The sequence below is a fragment of the Antechinus flavipes genome, chromosome 6, assembly GCF_016432865.1.
Source record: "Antechinus flavipes isolate AdamAnt ecotype Samford, QLD, Australia chromosome 6, AdamAnt_v2, whole genome shotgun sequence".
Lineage (NCBI taxonomy): Eukaryota > Metazoa > Chordata > Mammalia > Dasyuromorphia > Dasyuridae > Antechinus > Antechinus flavipes.
The window spans coordinates 52,378,532-52,397,271 of NC_067403.1; the positions used below are offsets into that span (position 1 = coordinate 52,378,532).

At 34.9% G+C, this 18,740-nt stretch overlaps 1 protein-coding gene across 1 annotated transcript in view; it reads right to left on the reverse strand.

Annotated features, from left to right (window-relative positions):
• The window catches only part of LOC127541384 (transmembrane protease serine 11D-like), a 72,416-nt gene that overhangs the window by 32,734 nt on the left and 20,942 nt on the right, over positions 1 to 18,740 (reverse strand). The window contains exons 3-4 of the mRNA XM_051966667.1: positions 12,516 to 12,637; positions 4,338 to 4,456 (exon numbers count right to left, since the gene is read on the reverse strand). Coding sequence (XP_051822627.1) covers positions 4,338 to 4,456; positions 12,516 to 12,637 — 241 coding nt within the window. The remainder of the gene's footprint in view (positions 1 to 4,337; positions 4,457 to 12,515; positions 12,638 to 18,740) is intronic.

Genomic DNA, 18,740 nt, shown 5'->3' on the forward strand with positions numbered 1-18,740 from the left:
CTCTCTCTAATGCCTTTGTGTCCATTCTTTCTTTGTACCTTATTTGTATAACATAACCACTATTTTTACCTTTTCCTAGACAGTTTGGATTTTTAAAATCTGCCCCAATTTTTCTTTTGAGCTACCAATTACTGATGTCAATCTTAAACATATGTTATATATTTCTGCTGTAATAATGTAATACAATAGGGTATTTAAGGGCTGGAAATGAGACATTCTATTTTTGTCCATCCTCCTGGTGGTTCTCCTGCCTCCTGCACTCCTCCACTAAGATCAAAACTGCCAGAATAAAGACTTTAGACTTTCTGACCATTCTTGTGGTGTCTATCCTGCTGAGACCACGGCCCATCCGAAGGACCTCCAGAAAGCTAGCCTGAATATTACATATTTCCATGTAAAAAACAATTTGTCCATGTTGAGGTCCTTAAAATTAATCTTTGATATTGGCTCTTATATGTTAATTTTTTTTTATTAAGTTCAGGTTTGGTTGATTGAAAATTCTGAAATTCTACAAGTTCAGTGAATGTCCTTTTTTCTATTCAATAATATGGATAATTTTGCTGGATATGATATTTTTGGCTACAGGCCTAGTTTTCTTTTGATTGCCATTATATATGATTCCAGCATCTGTGGTCTTTTATTGTGGCTGCTGACAAATCCTGTACAATTCTAGTTGTAGCTCTGACATATTTGAGTTGTTTTATTTTTGTTTCTTACAAAACTTTGGATTTGGATATTTAGCAAAGATATTCCTATGTGTTTTCCATAAAGGATATCTTTGAGGTGGTGATTGGTGGACTTTTTCTATTTTCTCCTCATATTCTGTCATTCCAGAACAATTTTCTTTGATTAGTTCTTGTATTATTGGGTCAAGGTTTTTTTTTTTTTTTTTTTGAGGGCACATTTTTTAGATAGTACAGTTATTTTTATATTTTCTCTTCATGATATATTCTCCATATCTGTTGTTTTTCTTAAGATATTTTGCACTCTGTCCTATTTTAAAATTTTTTATATTTAATTTGTCATTTTTTGGTCTCTTTTTTGTGGGGAGAGAAGGATGGTTCTTATTTTTTTAGTTTTTCCTCAATAACTCTCACTTGATTTTTAAAGTCTTTTTTTGAGTTCTTCTATAAATTCTTTCTGGGTAGATAGCCATTTAACATTACACTTTGGAATAAAAGAGGCTTTTTTACTTGACTATCATTCTCTTAAGATGAACCCCATTCTTCCCTATTCCTATAATTAGTTTCTATGGCTGAGTTTTTTTTTTTTTTTTTTTTTTTGCCTGTTCATTTTTTTTTTTTTAATTTAATGAGAATTATTGGTCTAAACATTTTGAATCTTGGATTTTGTGGAATGGTAGTGGAGCTTCACTTCAGCTCACTCCTCCAATCTGCTCTTCCATTGTGCTGGTTCCCAACCCCACCTTCCCCATGGCTGTGTCTCTGCAGCACAGCTGGGCCTGTGGTAGGCTTAATTAGCAGAGCTTCCTTAGTCTTTCCAGACTCAGACTCTCATTCCCCAAACTGTCCAGGAGGTGAAAATTCCTGTGGGTGGGATTGAGGCCCTAACAGAAATCCATCTAGCCTCAGGGTTCCCCAGTCAATATTTCTATAGAGCTAGCCTGGAGGTGTTTGCACTATACACTGGTTAAATCCCATCCTAATGTCTTTCTTTGGGTCTTCTTGGGTTGTTTCAACAGGACTCCTGTTCTATCCAAGTTTTCTTGTTTTTCACCAGTCTATGTTCACCCTGATGTACAAATATGATGTTTGTGGGGGAAATCTGGAAAGCTTGAAATTTTCTGATCTACTCCACCATTTATATATTACATACTCTGGTTGAATTTAAGCTCCTTGAAAGAAGGGGACTGTATTTCCAGTGTTTAGCACAGTGTCTTTGAACAAAATGGCTACATATATGTTTAATATTTAATGGTGAAAGGAAAGGTTTTTTTTTAGAAATGAAAAGGGGTTATATTCAGAGAAGAATCTTCTCTAAGAAATGCCTGACAAATGGCCATTTCTGCCTTTCTTACAGAGACTTCAAATTGTGGACAAATCTCTGATGGAGTCTGATTCTATTTTGGGATAATTACAATCCTTAGTGGGGTTTTTTCTTCATATAAAGTTGATTTTTTCCCTTTTTTGGTAATATTTGCCAACCATGCTTTGTTTTTCCCTTTCAGGCCAAGCAAAACAAGTCTAATTTCTCTTTCATGAATTCTTCAAAGACATAAACACTATCATCATATTTCCCCAACTACCTTAATCTTCCCTTTTTAGAGACTACCTTAATCTTCTCTTTTTCATGGAGAGTTCTATGGTTTTGGGAAATTACAGTGTTTTTTAAATAGCCTTATTATTGAACATAAAAACCCTTAAAATCTCTCATGAGGTATTTGTGGTTGAGATGGAGAGTTGTGGATCTAGGTGATAATACAATTAGATGTATTCAGAACTGATGGAATGGCCACACCTAAAAAAGCTTTCATTAATATCCTTTTGTCAACTAGCCAGTTTCTGGAGAATGGAGTACCCTAAAAACTTGTCTTTGGCTCTGTGCAGTTTAATATCTTATCATAGATTTGGATGAAGGCATCCAAAGCATTTTTATTGGGTTTATAGAGCCATTGTCTGGTAGGGATACCCATTAAAAGATAATTAGGATTGAAAAAAAATCTTGACATGGATTATCTATAATGAGGAAGACAATAACATTGCTGTTCCCTGATTTGTCAGAACACACATAGTTCTCAGCACCACATTTTAGGAAGGAAATAGACAAACTGGAAAGTATGTCAAGGAAGATGATCAGATTGGTGAGCAGCCTCTAGACTTTATTGTATAAAGATGATTTGAAGGAATTGGTGAGATTCAGTCTAGAAATAGAGAAGACAGAGTATGGGAATGATGGGGATCTTATAGTATTTGAAGAAACTGTAATGTGGAAGGAGGGATCACTATGGGATCATAAATTTCATAGCATTGTTGACTTTTTTTTTAGGACATCTAAGTGGTGCAATAGAGTATAGGTCTGGAGTCAGGAAGACATGAGTTCAAATCTAACCTCTTGATCAATACATGTAAATAAGTTGTCATTTTCTTCTGAATTCTTCTTTTAATGTTTTATTGATGGGCATTTATTTTGTACACAGTCTTTTCCTGGGCATGTCACTTAACCCTGTTTCCCTCATGTTCTTCATCTATAGGATCTGGAGAAGGAAACGGCAGACCACTCCAGTATCTTTACCAAGAAAACCCCAAATGGGGTCACAGAGAGTCAGACATGACTGAAATAACTGAACGACAACAAAATTGATTTAGTGTTTGAAGAGATCTTAGAGATCATTGAGTTCAGTCCCCTAATTTTACAGATGAAGAAACTGGTTTACTAAGGACCACAAAGATATCTGAAGTCTTCCTGACTGTAGCCAATGTGTAACTACCTTTTGGATTAGACTTGTTTTATTTGACTCAAGAAAATAGAACTGAAAGCTATTGATGGAAGATGAAATCAGGCAGATTTTGGCTCAAAGCCAGGAGAAATTTCTTTTAAATTAGTGCTTTCTTGTGGTAGGATGAGATGCTTTGGGATACAGTGCTGTTCTCCCCATTGATCTTCAAATGAAAGGTGAATTACTAATTGTCAGATATGTGGAATAGAGGAATAGAGGGAATAGGCTAGCTGGCTTCTGGGTTCTCTTCCATCTCTGAGATTCTGTGGTTCTTTGTAATGCTTCTTCTAGCAATTTTGTGCATAGGATTGCAATTCTCAGAATAAACAGGGTGGTTAGCATTGTGGGCATTAAGTGAAGCCACAGAGAAATGTACCTTTGACTGATCCAGAATCTGAAAAGTATATTCTAACAATATGAAAGATGACTAATTCAAATTCATCATTCATATTTCTAAAAATCATCATTACTGTAGATATTTTTGCAAAATGAGAAATATTTTATGAACATAGACAATGAGGAAATTCATTTTTGCTTTGCTATGCATATTTACAGGGACTTTGTTTTTCCTTTATTTTTCCTTTCCCCCCTGCCTGGAATTGAGGGTGGGAGAGAAAATCTGATTATGTTAATTTTTTGAGTATTTTCTTTTTAAAAAAAATAATTGTAGTTGTGTGTATATGTGGCAATTGGGGCTAAGATCACATAGCTAGGAAATGTTAAGTGTCTGAGTCTGCATTTGAACTGAAGTCCTCTTGACTTCAGGACTAGTGCTTTATCCACTATAATATCTAGCTGCCCCTAAAAATAGTTTCTTTTTTTTTTTTTAAATAGTTTCAATAAAGGAAAAGGAATAGAGCAAAAGTAAGTACAAACTTACCAAATTTTCAATGTTTTTACTTAAAACTCTGTATTCTTGTGAAGTTGGTGAATCCAAATGCTTTGTGTATTCTACATTTGTGATTTGAAGGTTACTTTGGTAAAGATATGGTTTCCGATCTATAAAGAAAAGAAATGTGTTCATTAATTAGCAGATAGGAATACACATTAATAATGACTATAATAACGGTTATTCCTACATAACATAAAAGATAGATGACTTGCTCTGGAGTCAGAAAAATCTGTGATTGAGTCTCCCTACTCCAAAACATACCCAAATCATAAGTGATATTATGTCTCAGTGCCATAATTTCAAAGAATATAATTAAAGACACATAGCCAATCTGCTTTTTTTTTTTTTTTAAATTTTTTATTTAATAATTACATTATATTGACACTCATTTCTGTTCCGATTTTTTCCCCTCCCTCCCTCCACCCCCTCCCCTAGATGGCAAGCAGTCCTTTATATGTTGGATATGTTGCAGTATATCCTAGATACAATATATGTTTGCAGAACCGAACAGTTCTCTTGTTGCGTAGGGAGAATTGGATTCAGAAGGTATAAATAATCCGGGAAGAAAAACAAAAATGCAGATAGTTCACATTCGTTTCCCAGTGTTCTTTCTTTGGGTGTAGCTGCTTTTGTCCGTCATTTATCAATTGAAACTCAGATCTCTTTGTCAAAGAAATCCACTTCCATCAAAATATGTCCTCATACAATATCGTTGTCGAAGTGTATAATGATCTCCTGGTTCTGCTCATTTCACTTAGCATCAGTTCATGAAGGTCTCTCCAAGCCTCTCTGTATTCATCCTGCTGGTCATTTCTTACAGAACAATAATATTCCATAACATTCATATACCACAATTTACCCAGCCATTCTCCAATTGATGGGCATCCATTCATTTTCCAGTTTCTAGCCACTACAAACAGGGCTGCTACAAACATTTTGGCACATACAGGTCCCTTTCCCTTCTTTAGTATTTCTTTGGGATATAAGCCCAATAGAAACACTGCTGGATCAAAGGATATGCACATTTTGATAATTTTTTGGGCATAATTCCAGATTGCTCTCCAGAATGGTTGGATTCGTTCACAACTCCACCAACAATGCATTAGTGTCCCAGTTTTCCCGCATCCCCTCCAACATTCATCATTATTTTTTCCTGTCATCTTAGCCAATCTGACAGGTGTGTAGTGGTATCTCAGAGTTGTCTTAATTTGCATTTCTCTGATCAATAATGATTTGGAACACTCTTTCATATGAGTGGTAATAGTTTCAATCTCATCCTCTGAAAATTGTCTGTTCATATCCTTTGACCATTTATCAATTGGAGAATGGCTTGATTTCTTATAAATTTGAGTCAGTTCTCTATATATTTTGGAAATGAGGCCTTTATCAGAACCTTTAACTGTGAAAATGTTTTCCCAGTTTGTTGCTTCCCTTCTAATCTTGTTTGCATTAGTTTTATTTGTACAAAGGCTTTTTAATTTGATGTAATCGAAATTTTCTATTCTGTGATCAGTAATGGTCTCTAGTTCATCTTTGGTCACAAATTTCTTTCTCCTCCACAAGTCTGAGAGATAAACTATTCTATGTTCCTCTAATTTATTTATAGTCTCGTTCTTTATGCCTAGGTCATAGACCCATTTTGATCTTATCTTGGTATATGGTGTTAAGTGTGGGTCCATGCCTAATTTCTGCCATACTAATTTCCAATTATCCCAGCAGTTTTTATCAAATATTGAATTCTTTTCCCAGAAGTTAGGGGCTTTGGGTTTGTCAAACACTAGATTGCTATAATTGACTATTCTGTCTTGTGAGCCTAGCCTTTTCCACTGATCCACTAATCTATTTCTTAGCCAATACCAAATGGTTTTGGTGACTGCTGCTTTATAATATAATTTTAGATCAGGTACAGCTAGGCCACCTTCATTTGATTTTTTTTTCATTAATTCCCTTGAGATTCTCGACTTTTTATTGTTCCATATGAATTTTGTTGTTATTTTTTCTAGATCAATAAAATATTTTCTTGGAAGTCTGATTGGTATAGCACTAAATAAATAGATTAGTTTAGGGAGTATTGTCATCTTTATTATGTTCGCTCGGCCGATCCAAGAGCACTTAATATTTTTCCAATTATTTAAGTCTGACTTTATTTGTGTGGAGACTTTTTTATAATTTTGCTCATATAATTCCTGACTTTCCTTTGGTAGATAGATTCCCAAATATTTTATGGTATCAACAGTTATTCTGAATGGAATTTCTCTTTGTATCTCTTGCTGTTGGGTTTTGTTGGTGATGTATAAAAATGCTGAGGATTTATGGGGATTTATTTTGTAGCCAGCTACTTTGCTAAAATTATGAATTATTTCCAATAGCTTTTTGGTAGAATCTCTGGGGTTCTCTAGGTATACCATCATATCATCTGCAAAGAGTGATAGTTTGGTTTCCTCATTGCCTACTCTAATTCCTTTTATATCTTTCTCGACTCTTATTGCCGAGGCTAGTGTTTCTAATACGATATTAAATAATAATGGTGATAGTGGGCAACCTTGCTTCACTCCAGATCTTACTGGGAAAGGTTCCAGTTTTTCCCCATTGCATATGATGCTTACTGATGGTTTTAAATATATGCTCCTGACTATTTTAAGGAAAAGTCCATTTATTCCTATGCTCTCAAGTGTTTTTATTAGGAATGGATGTTGGATTTTATCAAATGCTTTTTCTGCATCTATTGAGATGATCATGTGGTTTTTGTTTGTTTGGTTATTGATATAGTCAATTATGCTAATAGTTTTCCTAATATTGAACCAGCCCTGCATTCCTGGTATAAATCCTACTTGGTCATAGTGTATTATCCTGGTGACAATTTTCTGTAATCTTTTTGCTAATATTTTATTTAAGATTTTAGCATCAATATTCATTAGGGAGATTGGTCTATAATTTTCTTTCTCTGTTTTCAGCCTACCTGGTTTAGGTATCAGTACCATATCTGTGTCATAAAAGGAGTTTGGTAGGACTCCTTCAATCCCTATTTTTTCAAATAGTTTATATAACATTGGAGTTAATTGTTCTTTAAATGTTTGGTAGAATTCACATGTAAATCCATCTGGTCCTGGGGATTTTTTCTTAGGGAGTTGATTGATAGTTTGTTCTATTTCTTTTTCTGAGATGGGACTGTTTAGGATATTTACTTCTTCCTCTGTTAGTTTGGGCAAGCTGTATTTTTGGAGGTATTTTTCTATTTCATTTAAGTTGTCGAATTTATTGGCATAAAGTTGGGCAAAGTAACTCCTAATTATTGCTCTAATTTCCTCTTCGTTAGTGGTGAGTTCTCCCTTTTCATTTTTAAGACTAACAATTTGATTTTCCTCTTTCCTTTTTTTAATCAGATTTACTAAGGGTTTGTCTATTTTGTTGGTTTTTTCATAGAACCAACTCTTAGTTTTATTAATCAATTCAATAGTTTTTTTACTTTCAATTTTATTGATCTCACCTTTTACTTTTAGAATTTCAAGTTTAGTGTTTGACTGGGGGTTTTTAATTTGTTCCTTTTCTAGCATTTTTAATTGCAAACCCAATTCATTGACCTTCTCTTTCTCTATTTTATACAAATAGGCCTCTAGAGATATGAAATTTCCCCTTATTACCGCTTTGGCTGCATCCCATACATTTTGGTATGATGTCTCATTATTATCGTTTTCTTGGGTGAAGTTATTAATTATGTCTATGATTTGCTGTTTTACCCAATCATTCTTTAGTATGAGATTATTTAGTTTCCAATTATTTTTTGGTCTACTTCCCCCTGCTTTTTTGTTGAATGTAATTTTCATTGCATCGTGGTCTGAAAAGGATGCATTTACTATTTCTGCCTTACTACATTTGAGTTTGAGGTTTTTATGTCCTAATATATGGTCAATTTTTGTATAGGTTCCATGAACTGCTGAAAAGAAAGTGTATTCCTTTCTGTCTCCATTACATTTTCTCCAGAGATCTATCATATCTAGCTTTTCTAGTATTCTGTTTACCTCTTTGACTTCTTTCTTATTTATTTTCTGGTTTGATTTATCTAATTCTGAGAGTGCAAGGTTAAGATCTCCCACTATTATAGTTTTACTGTCTATTTCTTCTTGCAGCTCTCTTAGTTTCTCTTTTAAGAATTTAGATGCTACCCCACTTGGTGCATATATGTTTAATATAGATAGTGCTTCATTATCCATGCTACCCTTTAGCAAGATATAGTGTCCTTCCTTATCTCTTTTAATTAGGTCAATTTTTGCTTTAGCTTGATCTGAGATCAGGATGGCTACCCCTGCTTTTTTGACTTCACCTGAAGCATAGTAGATTTTGCTCCAACCTTTTACCTTTAACCTGCATGTATCTCCCCGCTTCAGGTGTGTTTCCTGTAAACAACATATTGTAGGATTCTGGCTTTTAATCCATTCTGCTAACCGCTTCCTCTTTATGGGGAGTTTACCCCGTTCACATTTATGGTTAGAATGACCAATTCTGTATTACTTGCCATCTTGTTAACCCCGGTTTATGCTTTCCTCCCTTCTTTCCCCTTTCCCCCCCTTCCAAGTATTAAGCTTGTGAGCACCCCTTGCTTCTCACAGCCCTCCCTTTTTAGTGTCCCTCCCCCCGCCTTAGAGTTCCTCCCCCTATCTTACCCCTTTCCCTCCCAGTTCCCGTATTCCCTTCCGCTTAGCTTATTCCTTCCTTTTCCACTTTTCCCTTCTCACTTTTCAATGAGATGGGAGAAGTTTCACCATAGATTGAATATGTCTTAAGATTTTTCACTTAAAGCCAATTCTGAAGGCAGTAAGATACCCACTATATTCATCCCCCTCCATTCTTTCTCTCAGATATAATAGGTTTCCTATGCCTCTTCATGAGATGTACTACCCCACTTTACCCTTTTTCTGGTACAATGTCCTTTCCACATCAATTTCTAGAACAGGGTATACATGTATTCTTTATGCATCTATATAGTCAAAATATAGTTCCCAAGATTAATCTTTACCTTTTTAGATTTCTCTTGAGTTCTATATTTGTAGATCAAACTTTTTGTTAAGTTCTGGTTTTTTCATCAGAAATAGATGAAATTCGCTTACTTCGTTGAATGTCCATCTTCTTCCCTGGAAAAAGATGCTCATTCTCGCTGGGTAAGTTATTTTTGGTTGCATACCAAGTTCCTTAGCCTTTCGGAATATCATATTCCAGGCCCTTCGATCTTTTAATGTGGATGCTGCCAGATCCTGGGTGATCCTTATTGTGGCTCCTTGATACTTGAATTGGGTTTTTCTAGCCGCTTGCAATATTTTTTCTTTCATCTGTGGGTTCTGGCATTTGGCCACTATATTCCTTGGTGTTTTGATTTTAGGATCCCTTTCAGTGGGTGATCGATGAATCCTTTCAATGTTTATTTTTTCCTCTGTTCCTATGACTTCTGGGCAGTTCTCTTTGATAATTTCCTGGAAGACAGTGTCCAGGCTCTTTTTTTCATCATGTTTTTCTGGGAGTCCAATGATTCTCAGATTGTCTCTCCTGGATCTGTTTTCCAGGTCTGTTGTCTTTCCCAGAAGGTATTTCACATTTTTCTCCATTGTTTGATTTTTTTGGATTTGCTTGACTGATTCTTCTTGTCTCCTCGAGTCATTCAATTCCACTTGTTCAATTCTGATTTTCAGTGAAGTATTCTCTTCACTCACTTTTTTAAAATCTTTCTCTAAATGTCCAATTGAGTTCTTTTGTTCTGTGGAATTTTTTTCCATTTCGCCAATTTTGTTTTTTAGAGAGCTGTTTTCTGTTTCCAGTTCACTAATCCTATTTTTCAAGGATTTTACTTCTTTATCCACTCTCTCTTTAACTGACTTCTCCAGGCTCTTTTGCCAAGCCTCCCTCTCCTTTTCCCAAGCTTCCTTCTCCTTTTGCCAAGCCTCACTCTGCTTTCCCCATTTTTCTTCTAGCTCCCTTGTGAGAGCCTTTTTAATCACTTCTATGAGGTTCATCTGTGCTGAGGAACAGACGATCTCCTCCTTTGGGGAATCACCTGGGGACTGCCTGTTTTTAGTCTCCTCAGGATTTAGAGTCTGCTCTCTATCTGTATAGAAGCTGTCAAGGGTTAAAGTCCTCTTCAGCTTCTTGCTCATTCTGTCTATTAATCAGAGACAAACTACCAAAGAAAAACAGAAAAAACTGGAGTCTTTCTTTGGGGGGGGGCTGGGTGTGTTATCGAGCTTCCTCTACAGACTGCAGGTGGCAGCAGTGAGGCACTAGCAGGACTGTGCTGCGCCTGCGCTCTGAGATCCCAAAGCGTGCTGAGTCACTGAGGGGGGGGAAGGGGGGGCGGCCAGTCCTGAGAGACTCCAGCTGTTTGCGGTTGTGTTCTTCAGCCCCGGTGTTTTTAGCTTCTCTGCTGGGCTGCTGACTTGCTGCAGGTTCCAAACCTGTAGCGAAGCTCTCCCCGCAGAGACAGCTGCGATCACTCCCCACCCCCTCTCCAGTCTGCTCCTGTGCCCTCACTGCCGCTGCCCTCAGCCTGCGCCCGATCTAAAATCGCCCCAGCCCTCCAGTAAAGACAGACCTTTCTTGGCAGATCTCAAGGATGGCTTCTCTTGGTAACTATTTGTGGGTTTTTTTCAGTCAAGCATTGATTCAGAGGCTTGTAATGAAGTGGATAGTGAGAGAAAGCGCGGAGCTTATGCAACTGTGAGCCTCCTCTCAGCCATCTTAACCGGAAGTCCGCCAATCTGCTTTGTTAGAGGGAGCGTCTACATTGTGAGTTCTCCAGATTCTTGAATCTTGCTCCCAAAAAGGGAGCATCAGAAGACAGTATTGCAAAAGAGAATTTTAAAACTTATGTAAAATTTGATAAAGTTACTTTTCCTCCAAGTTATCCCCCTTCCAAAAAAAGGAAGGAAACAAAAGATATGTTAAATGCTTATTATGTGATGCACTGTTTTAAGAACTTTATCAATAATATCTCATTTGATCCTCAGAAAAACTCTGGAGGGTTGGTACTTCTACAGTACTAGTTGAGGAAACTTGAGTTATTAAAATCAAATGACTTTTCAAGGGTTATAGAGTTAATAAATATTTGAATTTGGATTTGAACTTGGATTTCCTGGATTCTAGTACATGTATATCACTCTATTCAGCTCTTATCAGCTACTTCTGACACAGACTGAAATGTGTTAAAAGTCTCTAAGTTAGTTTATCAAGTGTTATCATTTGGTTTCAATGTAATTTCTATTATCTTTAAGTAGAGAAATTGAAAGTGCTCTGAAAATATTACCTTATTAATTCCAAAGGCAAGGTAGCAATGTATTTTATATCTATCTAATCAGTGAAGATATAGTTTGAGAGAGACCCTCAATGTAAGTACTTTAGACAAATCTTCTGATATTGAGTAATAGAATCTAAGATTTGGAAAGGTTATTTAGCCAAATACTTTAGTGAGAACCATTTTTTCCCTACTGGTCTATTTTCCAAATACTACCTTCACACATATACAAGAGGTCAGAAGCATCTGTTTATCAGACACATTGTCTTCATTTAATTGGTTAATTTAATTGGTCCAAATTTCAGGCTATTTGAGAATCTAATGCTAATATATATCTATATCTATATCTATATCTATATCTATATCTATATCTATATCTATATCTATATCTATATCTATATCTATATCTATATCTATATCTATATCTATATCTATATTTGCTGAGTCAATTGAGGTTAAGTGACTTGCCCAGGGTCACACAGCTAGAATTTAAAAAAATCAAATCAAATCAAAACATAATCTCATTAGATCTTATCTCAATGACGATAATCATTTATTTTAATCTGAAGCTTAATAGATGACACTCTGAAAATTCGTCCTTATACCAATTAAACCAAAAGTTAAAAAACACTGAGGTCAAGTGAAAAGAAAAAGGAAAATTTTACTCTTAGAAAAGAAGCATATTTAAAATTTTCCTTTCCTTCAGTATGGGAACGCTAACCTGTAATAAAGAGAGAGAAAAATGGCATCTGTGGGGAAATGCAGATGTGAGTAAATGTTACAAATAAAATTGTCTTCAGGTTTTACTATACAGCATATAGTTCATTTGAAAATTGCTAATTTTTCTAGCTGAAGTTCTGGGCTAAGAAACAACACCAGGTAGTACTCACCAAATGATAAAAAGTAGACTAAGAGACCGATGGTCACTGCCAGGATCACCACTGCAGCTACCACAAAAAAGCAAACTACACATGGATTCAGGGATCTGGTGGCTGGCGCCACCCGTCCTGGCCTTAAATTGGAAAAAAAGACAAAAGTTTACTTGTACAACTCAGGAAAGCAGTTATTTCAGCTCTCCTACCTTCCTATCCTTGCACCCTGATGAAGTATTCTGGTTTGTATGGCTTGAGCTTGCAGGAGATGAAATAAGTCATTATTATTACTCTTTCATGGAATTTCAGAATGGAACAGAGAAGTCATTTTCCCCCTTTCACTTATCTAGTCTAAATATTCCCAAGCACAAATCTTCTCTGTACCGTTCCCAGTACATCAGCATCTCTTCCTTATCTGAAGACCTCAAGTGAGGAAAAAGATATTTCCCAGAGCAGACAATCCCATTTTTATAAAACTAATTGTTGAGTATACTGGAGCCATTTATATAGCAGGCCATCAGTGTTCCTGGAACTTAATAAAATTGGTAAGTCAGTCCTCAAATATGAATTGTTGTCATTTTCTATTCCATCCACTACCCAATACTGCCATTGCACAATAAAAGAGAAAGAAAGGGCTTTGAATAAATAAAAGGGAAGTTCATCAAATATGTTCTGGAGTTGTTCTTGCTACTGGTGCTTAAAGATTAATGGGAATATTTGGATTTCCTTTGAATTTTGAAATACCTTTTTGTCCCATAATTGTCTAGCTGGGCTCACTTGACCTTCATCAGTCCATTTCACTATATCTCCACTCTTTCAGAACAATTTTGTTTGTGGGCAGAAATTATTAATATTAATTAGTTAATATTCAATGAATTAATGTCCAAATTCCAGGCTATTTGAGAATCTAATGCTAATATTTTTTAAAAAATAAAATAAAAGCAAAACATAATCTCATCAGATCTTAAAATGATGATAAATCATTTATTTTAATCTGAAGACTAACAGATATCAGAATACTTGGGTAGTGGCTCAGCATCCAATAACATTTGCTTCTAGTTCTCCTTTGATCTTGTACAATTTTTAATTATTGGCTCATGTCTAACCTGGGAATAATTTTTAACCATAGATCAAATATTGTAAATTCATATTTTCCTCTTTGTCATAAGTTTCTTCATTGATAGAGTGTGTGTATGTGTGTGTGTATACACACATACATGTATTCACACATACATATATATACTATATATATATATATATATATATATATACACATATACACACTCTCACATATGTAGTTTTCTACTTTGGATCTTTTCTGTCTTTGAAGATTTACAGAAAATTATTATTCTGGCTAGATGAATCAGCGAGTGAGTTTATGTTATCCAATTTTTCTGTCATGAAGATAGCAGTTGGTTTTTAGGATGAAATAAATTACCCTTTACTAGATTAGACCTTCTTTACTAATTAAAATAAATCAATTTCAATTTTACTTGAAAGGTTCATATTTCTAGAGATGATAAGCTTTTTCATTTAATTCTTTAGATCTCTTTTTTCCCTGACTGATATTTGCAAAAAGAGGACCCATGAGACATATATCTTTTCCCCTTTTCTAGCAAGCAGGTATTTATAATAATGATATTTTAATTTGTTGCAGCCAAGTTTATGCTAACAGATTTTAATGAAATCTGTTGTAAAATCAGATCACTTAGAATTTGCTTCTACTTCCTTACCTATAAATCTTTTAATAGTTTGAAAGTAGTTAATATATGTTTAAATTTTGTTTCTTCTTCATTATCGATTCAGTTTCTGATAGAAATAGCCCCAAAAGCAGTTTCAATGCAGCAGACTCTCAAAAATCTATCTGTCAAACTCATATAGAATTTTGAGAGTCTGCTGCATAGAGATTGGAAATTAAGGCAACACCTTTCAATTAGGGAATGGCTGGACAAGTCATAGTATATGAAAGCCATGAAATAAACTGATGCAAATTGAAGTGAGCAGAATAAGGAGAAGAACGTACACAGTAATAGCAATTTTTTACATGATGATCAGTTGTGAATGACTTAGCTATTCTCAGCAATATAATGATCCAAGATAATTCCAAAGGACTTATGAAAATTGCCACCTGCCTCCAGAGAAAGAACTGATGTAATCTGAATGCAGATCAAAGCAAACTTTTTTAAAACTTTATTTTTCTGGGTTTTTTTGCTTTTTTTTTTTTTTTTTTTTTAAATAACATGACTAACATGGAATTATGTTTTGGATGATCTATATCAAATTGTTTGCTCTTTTAATAAGTGAGTAGACATCCAAGTAAGAGAGAGTTTTGAACTCAAAATTAAAAAAAAAATGAATGTTTAAATTATTTTTACATATAGTTGAAAAAAAACAAAAACACATTTTTATGTTGCTTTCAGATTTATTCAGATGTTTCCAAATAGGTAGATAATGAAAGATTTTGTTTACTTTTTGAGGTTTTGTTCAAACTTGTAATTTTCATGGCAAAGCAATCTCCAGTTAGAGAAACTTTCCATCAATACAAACCAGTAACTATTCTGCAAATTATAGCCTTTGAGTTAACTTGAGGTTAAGTACTTTGCTCATGGTCACAAAGCTAGTGTATGTAAGAGGCAATATTCAAATCCATTCTGGTTTTCCTGTTTCTGAGGCTTGTTCCCTATCTTTTCTATTACACTATCCTACAAATGCAAGGGTTATTTCTTTTCTTTCTTTTCTTCTTTTTTTTTTTTTTCAAAAAGATGAGGAAATTGAAGCTCAAAGAGCCACACTAGTGATAAAGTCAGAATTCAGACTTTCTGATTATAAGTCTAGGACTAAAATAGTCTAGGACCAAAAGTCTAGATCCTGTACAAACTAAGTAATCAGCCTTTGAATAATTGGCAATCAACTGTATCTTCAAATCTAAACAATAAAGACATTCAGTGTCAAGATTAAGAATAATAGAGAACTGGATTAAATTGGAGACTTAAAAAAACCCCAAAACTTTTGAGTCAGCATATTCTGTACCTTGGATGATCCTCTCATGCGAATTCCTTTAAAAACAACTTTGCTTTCAGTTTGTCTTAATTCACTGAACCATGAAGCACATGACTCAGTTAACAGAGGGCAGGGTAGCTAAATTAGCTTAATCTCACAATTACATAAGCATATATGACTCTGATCTAAAATATAAAAATTCTCTTGATAACAGGGTTATTTATATATGAATTATCAGGCTTTATTGATGATAAAAGAGGAATCAAGATAAAAAAAGGAAAAGTATTCAGGGCTTACTTGATAACTAAAAAGAGATAAAATGCCTACAAACTGACCATCATTTTCTAGATTTTGTTGAGTGAATTTGATTTTTGAAAGAAAATATCTAACTTTTATGGCATGATAGGCAACCATTGATTTCAGTCAAAAGCAGTTACCTGTGTACTTGCACTTTAGTCCTTTCATTTTTTTACAGTTGTGATATATTTAAGCTTTTCCACTTAATAATGATCATATCTCTAGGACAAAGTTTTTTAAACTATGAGTGTGACCCCATCTGGGATAACTGAATGTGGGGATCATGAAATCTTTGGCAACAATAAAAGATTTTTGAATCAAATGACAACATTTTCAAAACCAAATGCATAATGAATCCAAGGTGTTTCTGGCAGCACTTGCCAGTGTTGCATCATGGAACTTGACTGCAGGCTTGGTTCTGAACATAACATGTGTGCTTTGCACTGTGCATGTGTGAATGCTGACAGAAATACCTTGGTTCACATTCCAGATGGGTTTGTGTAAAAATTTCTCAGATAAAAAGCAGTCATGAGTGATTCCCTTTGGAGCCATACATTATCAATTGGGGAAGCTTCAGGGATGAAAAATTACACAAATTCAGCATTTGTAAATTTTAAAAATAGCATTGATTTTACCTTTGTATAGCTGACCTAATAATAACACCCCCCCCATATGACTGTGTTGGGAAAATGCTTATGTAGGATTCACCTTTACTTCCTTCCATCACCAGCCCAGTAACCTTACTCAACATGAGAGGAACTGAAACAGAAGGGACAATTGTGGAGGAAATTATGAGTGGGATACATGGAAATCTTCCATTTCTGGGACATACTAGCATGGACTGGAGGTATAATGCCCAGGTCTTAAGGGAGAAAAGACATCAGACTGTAATATTCATATTGACCTAACCTGTGGCTGAGATCTACTTGGAAAATGAGAGGGGCAAGGTATTCCTGATCACGGACATGAATTAGAGCTATTTTAAAAAGAAGTACATTTATTTGGGGGGTCTCTTTTACTACATTAGAACAAGAAGCAGGAATCTGGAGTTGGGTAGCAAAACAAGGGAACTGAGAACATTAGTATAATCTGTTATCATGCGATCATCGATTGGGAAGCTGAAGAAAAGGTATCCTCCATAAGTACAAAAATGTTAACCTTTTAAAAACTCAAGAACTGACATCATCTATTGGAAAACTGTGAGTAAAGTAATACCATGCAAGATGTTGGAGGAACTGAGAAGGGAAGCTACAATGGAGACTAATTGGCTGTATGTTAAAAGTTTTATCTAATTTGCCACTATAAATTACTCAGTTCATATAGACCTCGGAGGATGGTTGCTCATGGTGGAGTATCATTATTTTCCATGAGCTCTTTTATGAACTCTGTTTTTGGTTTTTTATTTGTTGTTTTATTTAATTTTTGATTTGGGTTTTTTTTTCTTTTCTTTTTTTTGATCCAGAAATGAAGCTGCTTGAACATGGAACCTTATAAGCCAATTTTGCACAGGGAGTTGGTGACAGTGCACTAGGTAGAGTCAGACAGAAAATTCCTGGGTAGTTTGGGTGGGGTAGTAAGCCAGAGAAGTGAGTAAGTCTTCAACATGGACACTTGCCCTTAACATTTTGTCAAAATCTCTGACTTAATGGTTATATGTATGTGGATATGTATACACACATATACAAATACATAAATGTGTATATAAAACAAGTATGCAGACATGCACATGTTTATATGCAATACATGGACAATCTTGCTCATATATGAAACATGTGGGAACCATATATGCACAAGGTATAGTATGATTATGAAATAGCAAGGCTATAAGATGGTGAAAAGCCTATAGATGATAGTTTTATAGGTTTATTTCATTTTACAGATAAAGAAACAAAGACTAAAAGAGTTTATATGACTTGCCCAGAATCATGGAGGTATTTATTATCTGAGACAAGATTTGAATTCGTTTTCCTGATTCTAATCCCAGATCCCTATCTACAATACTATCTGGGTGCTCAAAAATCATGTAATTTTTTTCGTAATTTTTATATCTTATATACTTATGCATATATTAACATATGTGACTTTACAAAAGATTTTAAAAGATATTAAGTAATGTCTAAAACCAAGAGATATTTTAAAATTGTGTTTATTTTAAAAATTACTACATCCTGTGTTTAATTCATCTGGGGATCAGTAGTAGTTTTGTTTTATTCTAAGATGGGCTTGTATCCAACACTTCAGACCCTTTATTGTTGTTGCATTTCATCACAAGGTGGAGGAGACAAAAGAGCATGAATTAATTAGTATAATTATCATTACTAGGAGAAAGCAGCTTAGTATGGTTAGAGAGTCAGTAGAGTGTACTGGAAATGGAGTAGGGAGAGATGGCTAAAATTTCAATTCTGATACTAGTTCGTTGACTACAGATAAGTGACTTACTCTGAGCCTGAGCAGGGAAGAAGGCAGGAAGAATCCATAGATAGAAAGTGCTCAAGGAAGTAATAATACTTATATATTTACCTTATAGTTATTGTTTTTGAGGAAGGTATTTTGCAATCTCTGAAGCACAGAACCAAAGTGGGCAACTAAGATCATGCTAGTGATGATGATGGCAGGCTGGTAGCATATCCATATTATTTGTGTTTAAGGTACATGGAAAGAATGTTGGGCCTGTTGGTACTGACTGGCCTTGAGGTTTTCATTTTGACAGTTCTTTCTCCATGGCCATTAATATTCAAGCTTCAGGATGCTCCCCAGTAATTGCTACCTAATTTCAAAATGATAGCTTTCATTCACTGGTTTAGGAAATTATTCTGTTCCCTTAGGTCTCATCAAGCAGTTTCTATTAGCAAAGATCTTCAGATGGTGTCTCAACACAATTTAAAGGACTATGAAATGTCATATCTTTACTCTTATTTCAATCAATCCATACCCAAAAGGGATCCC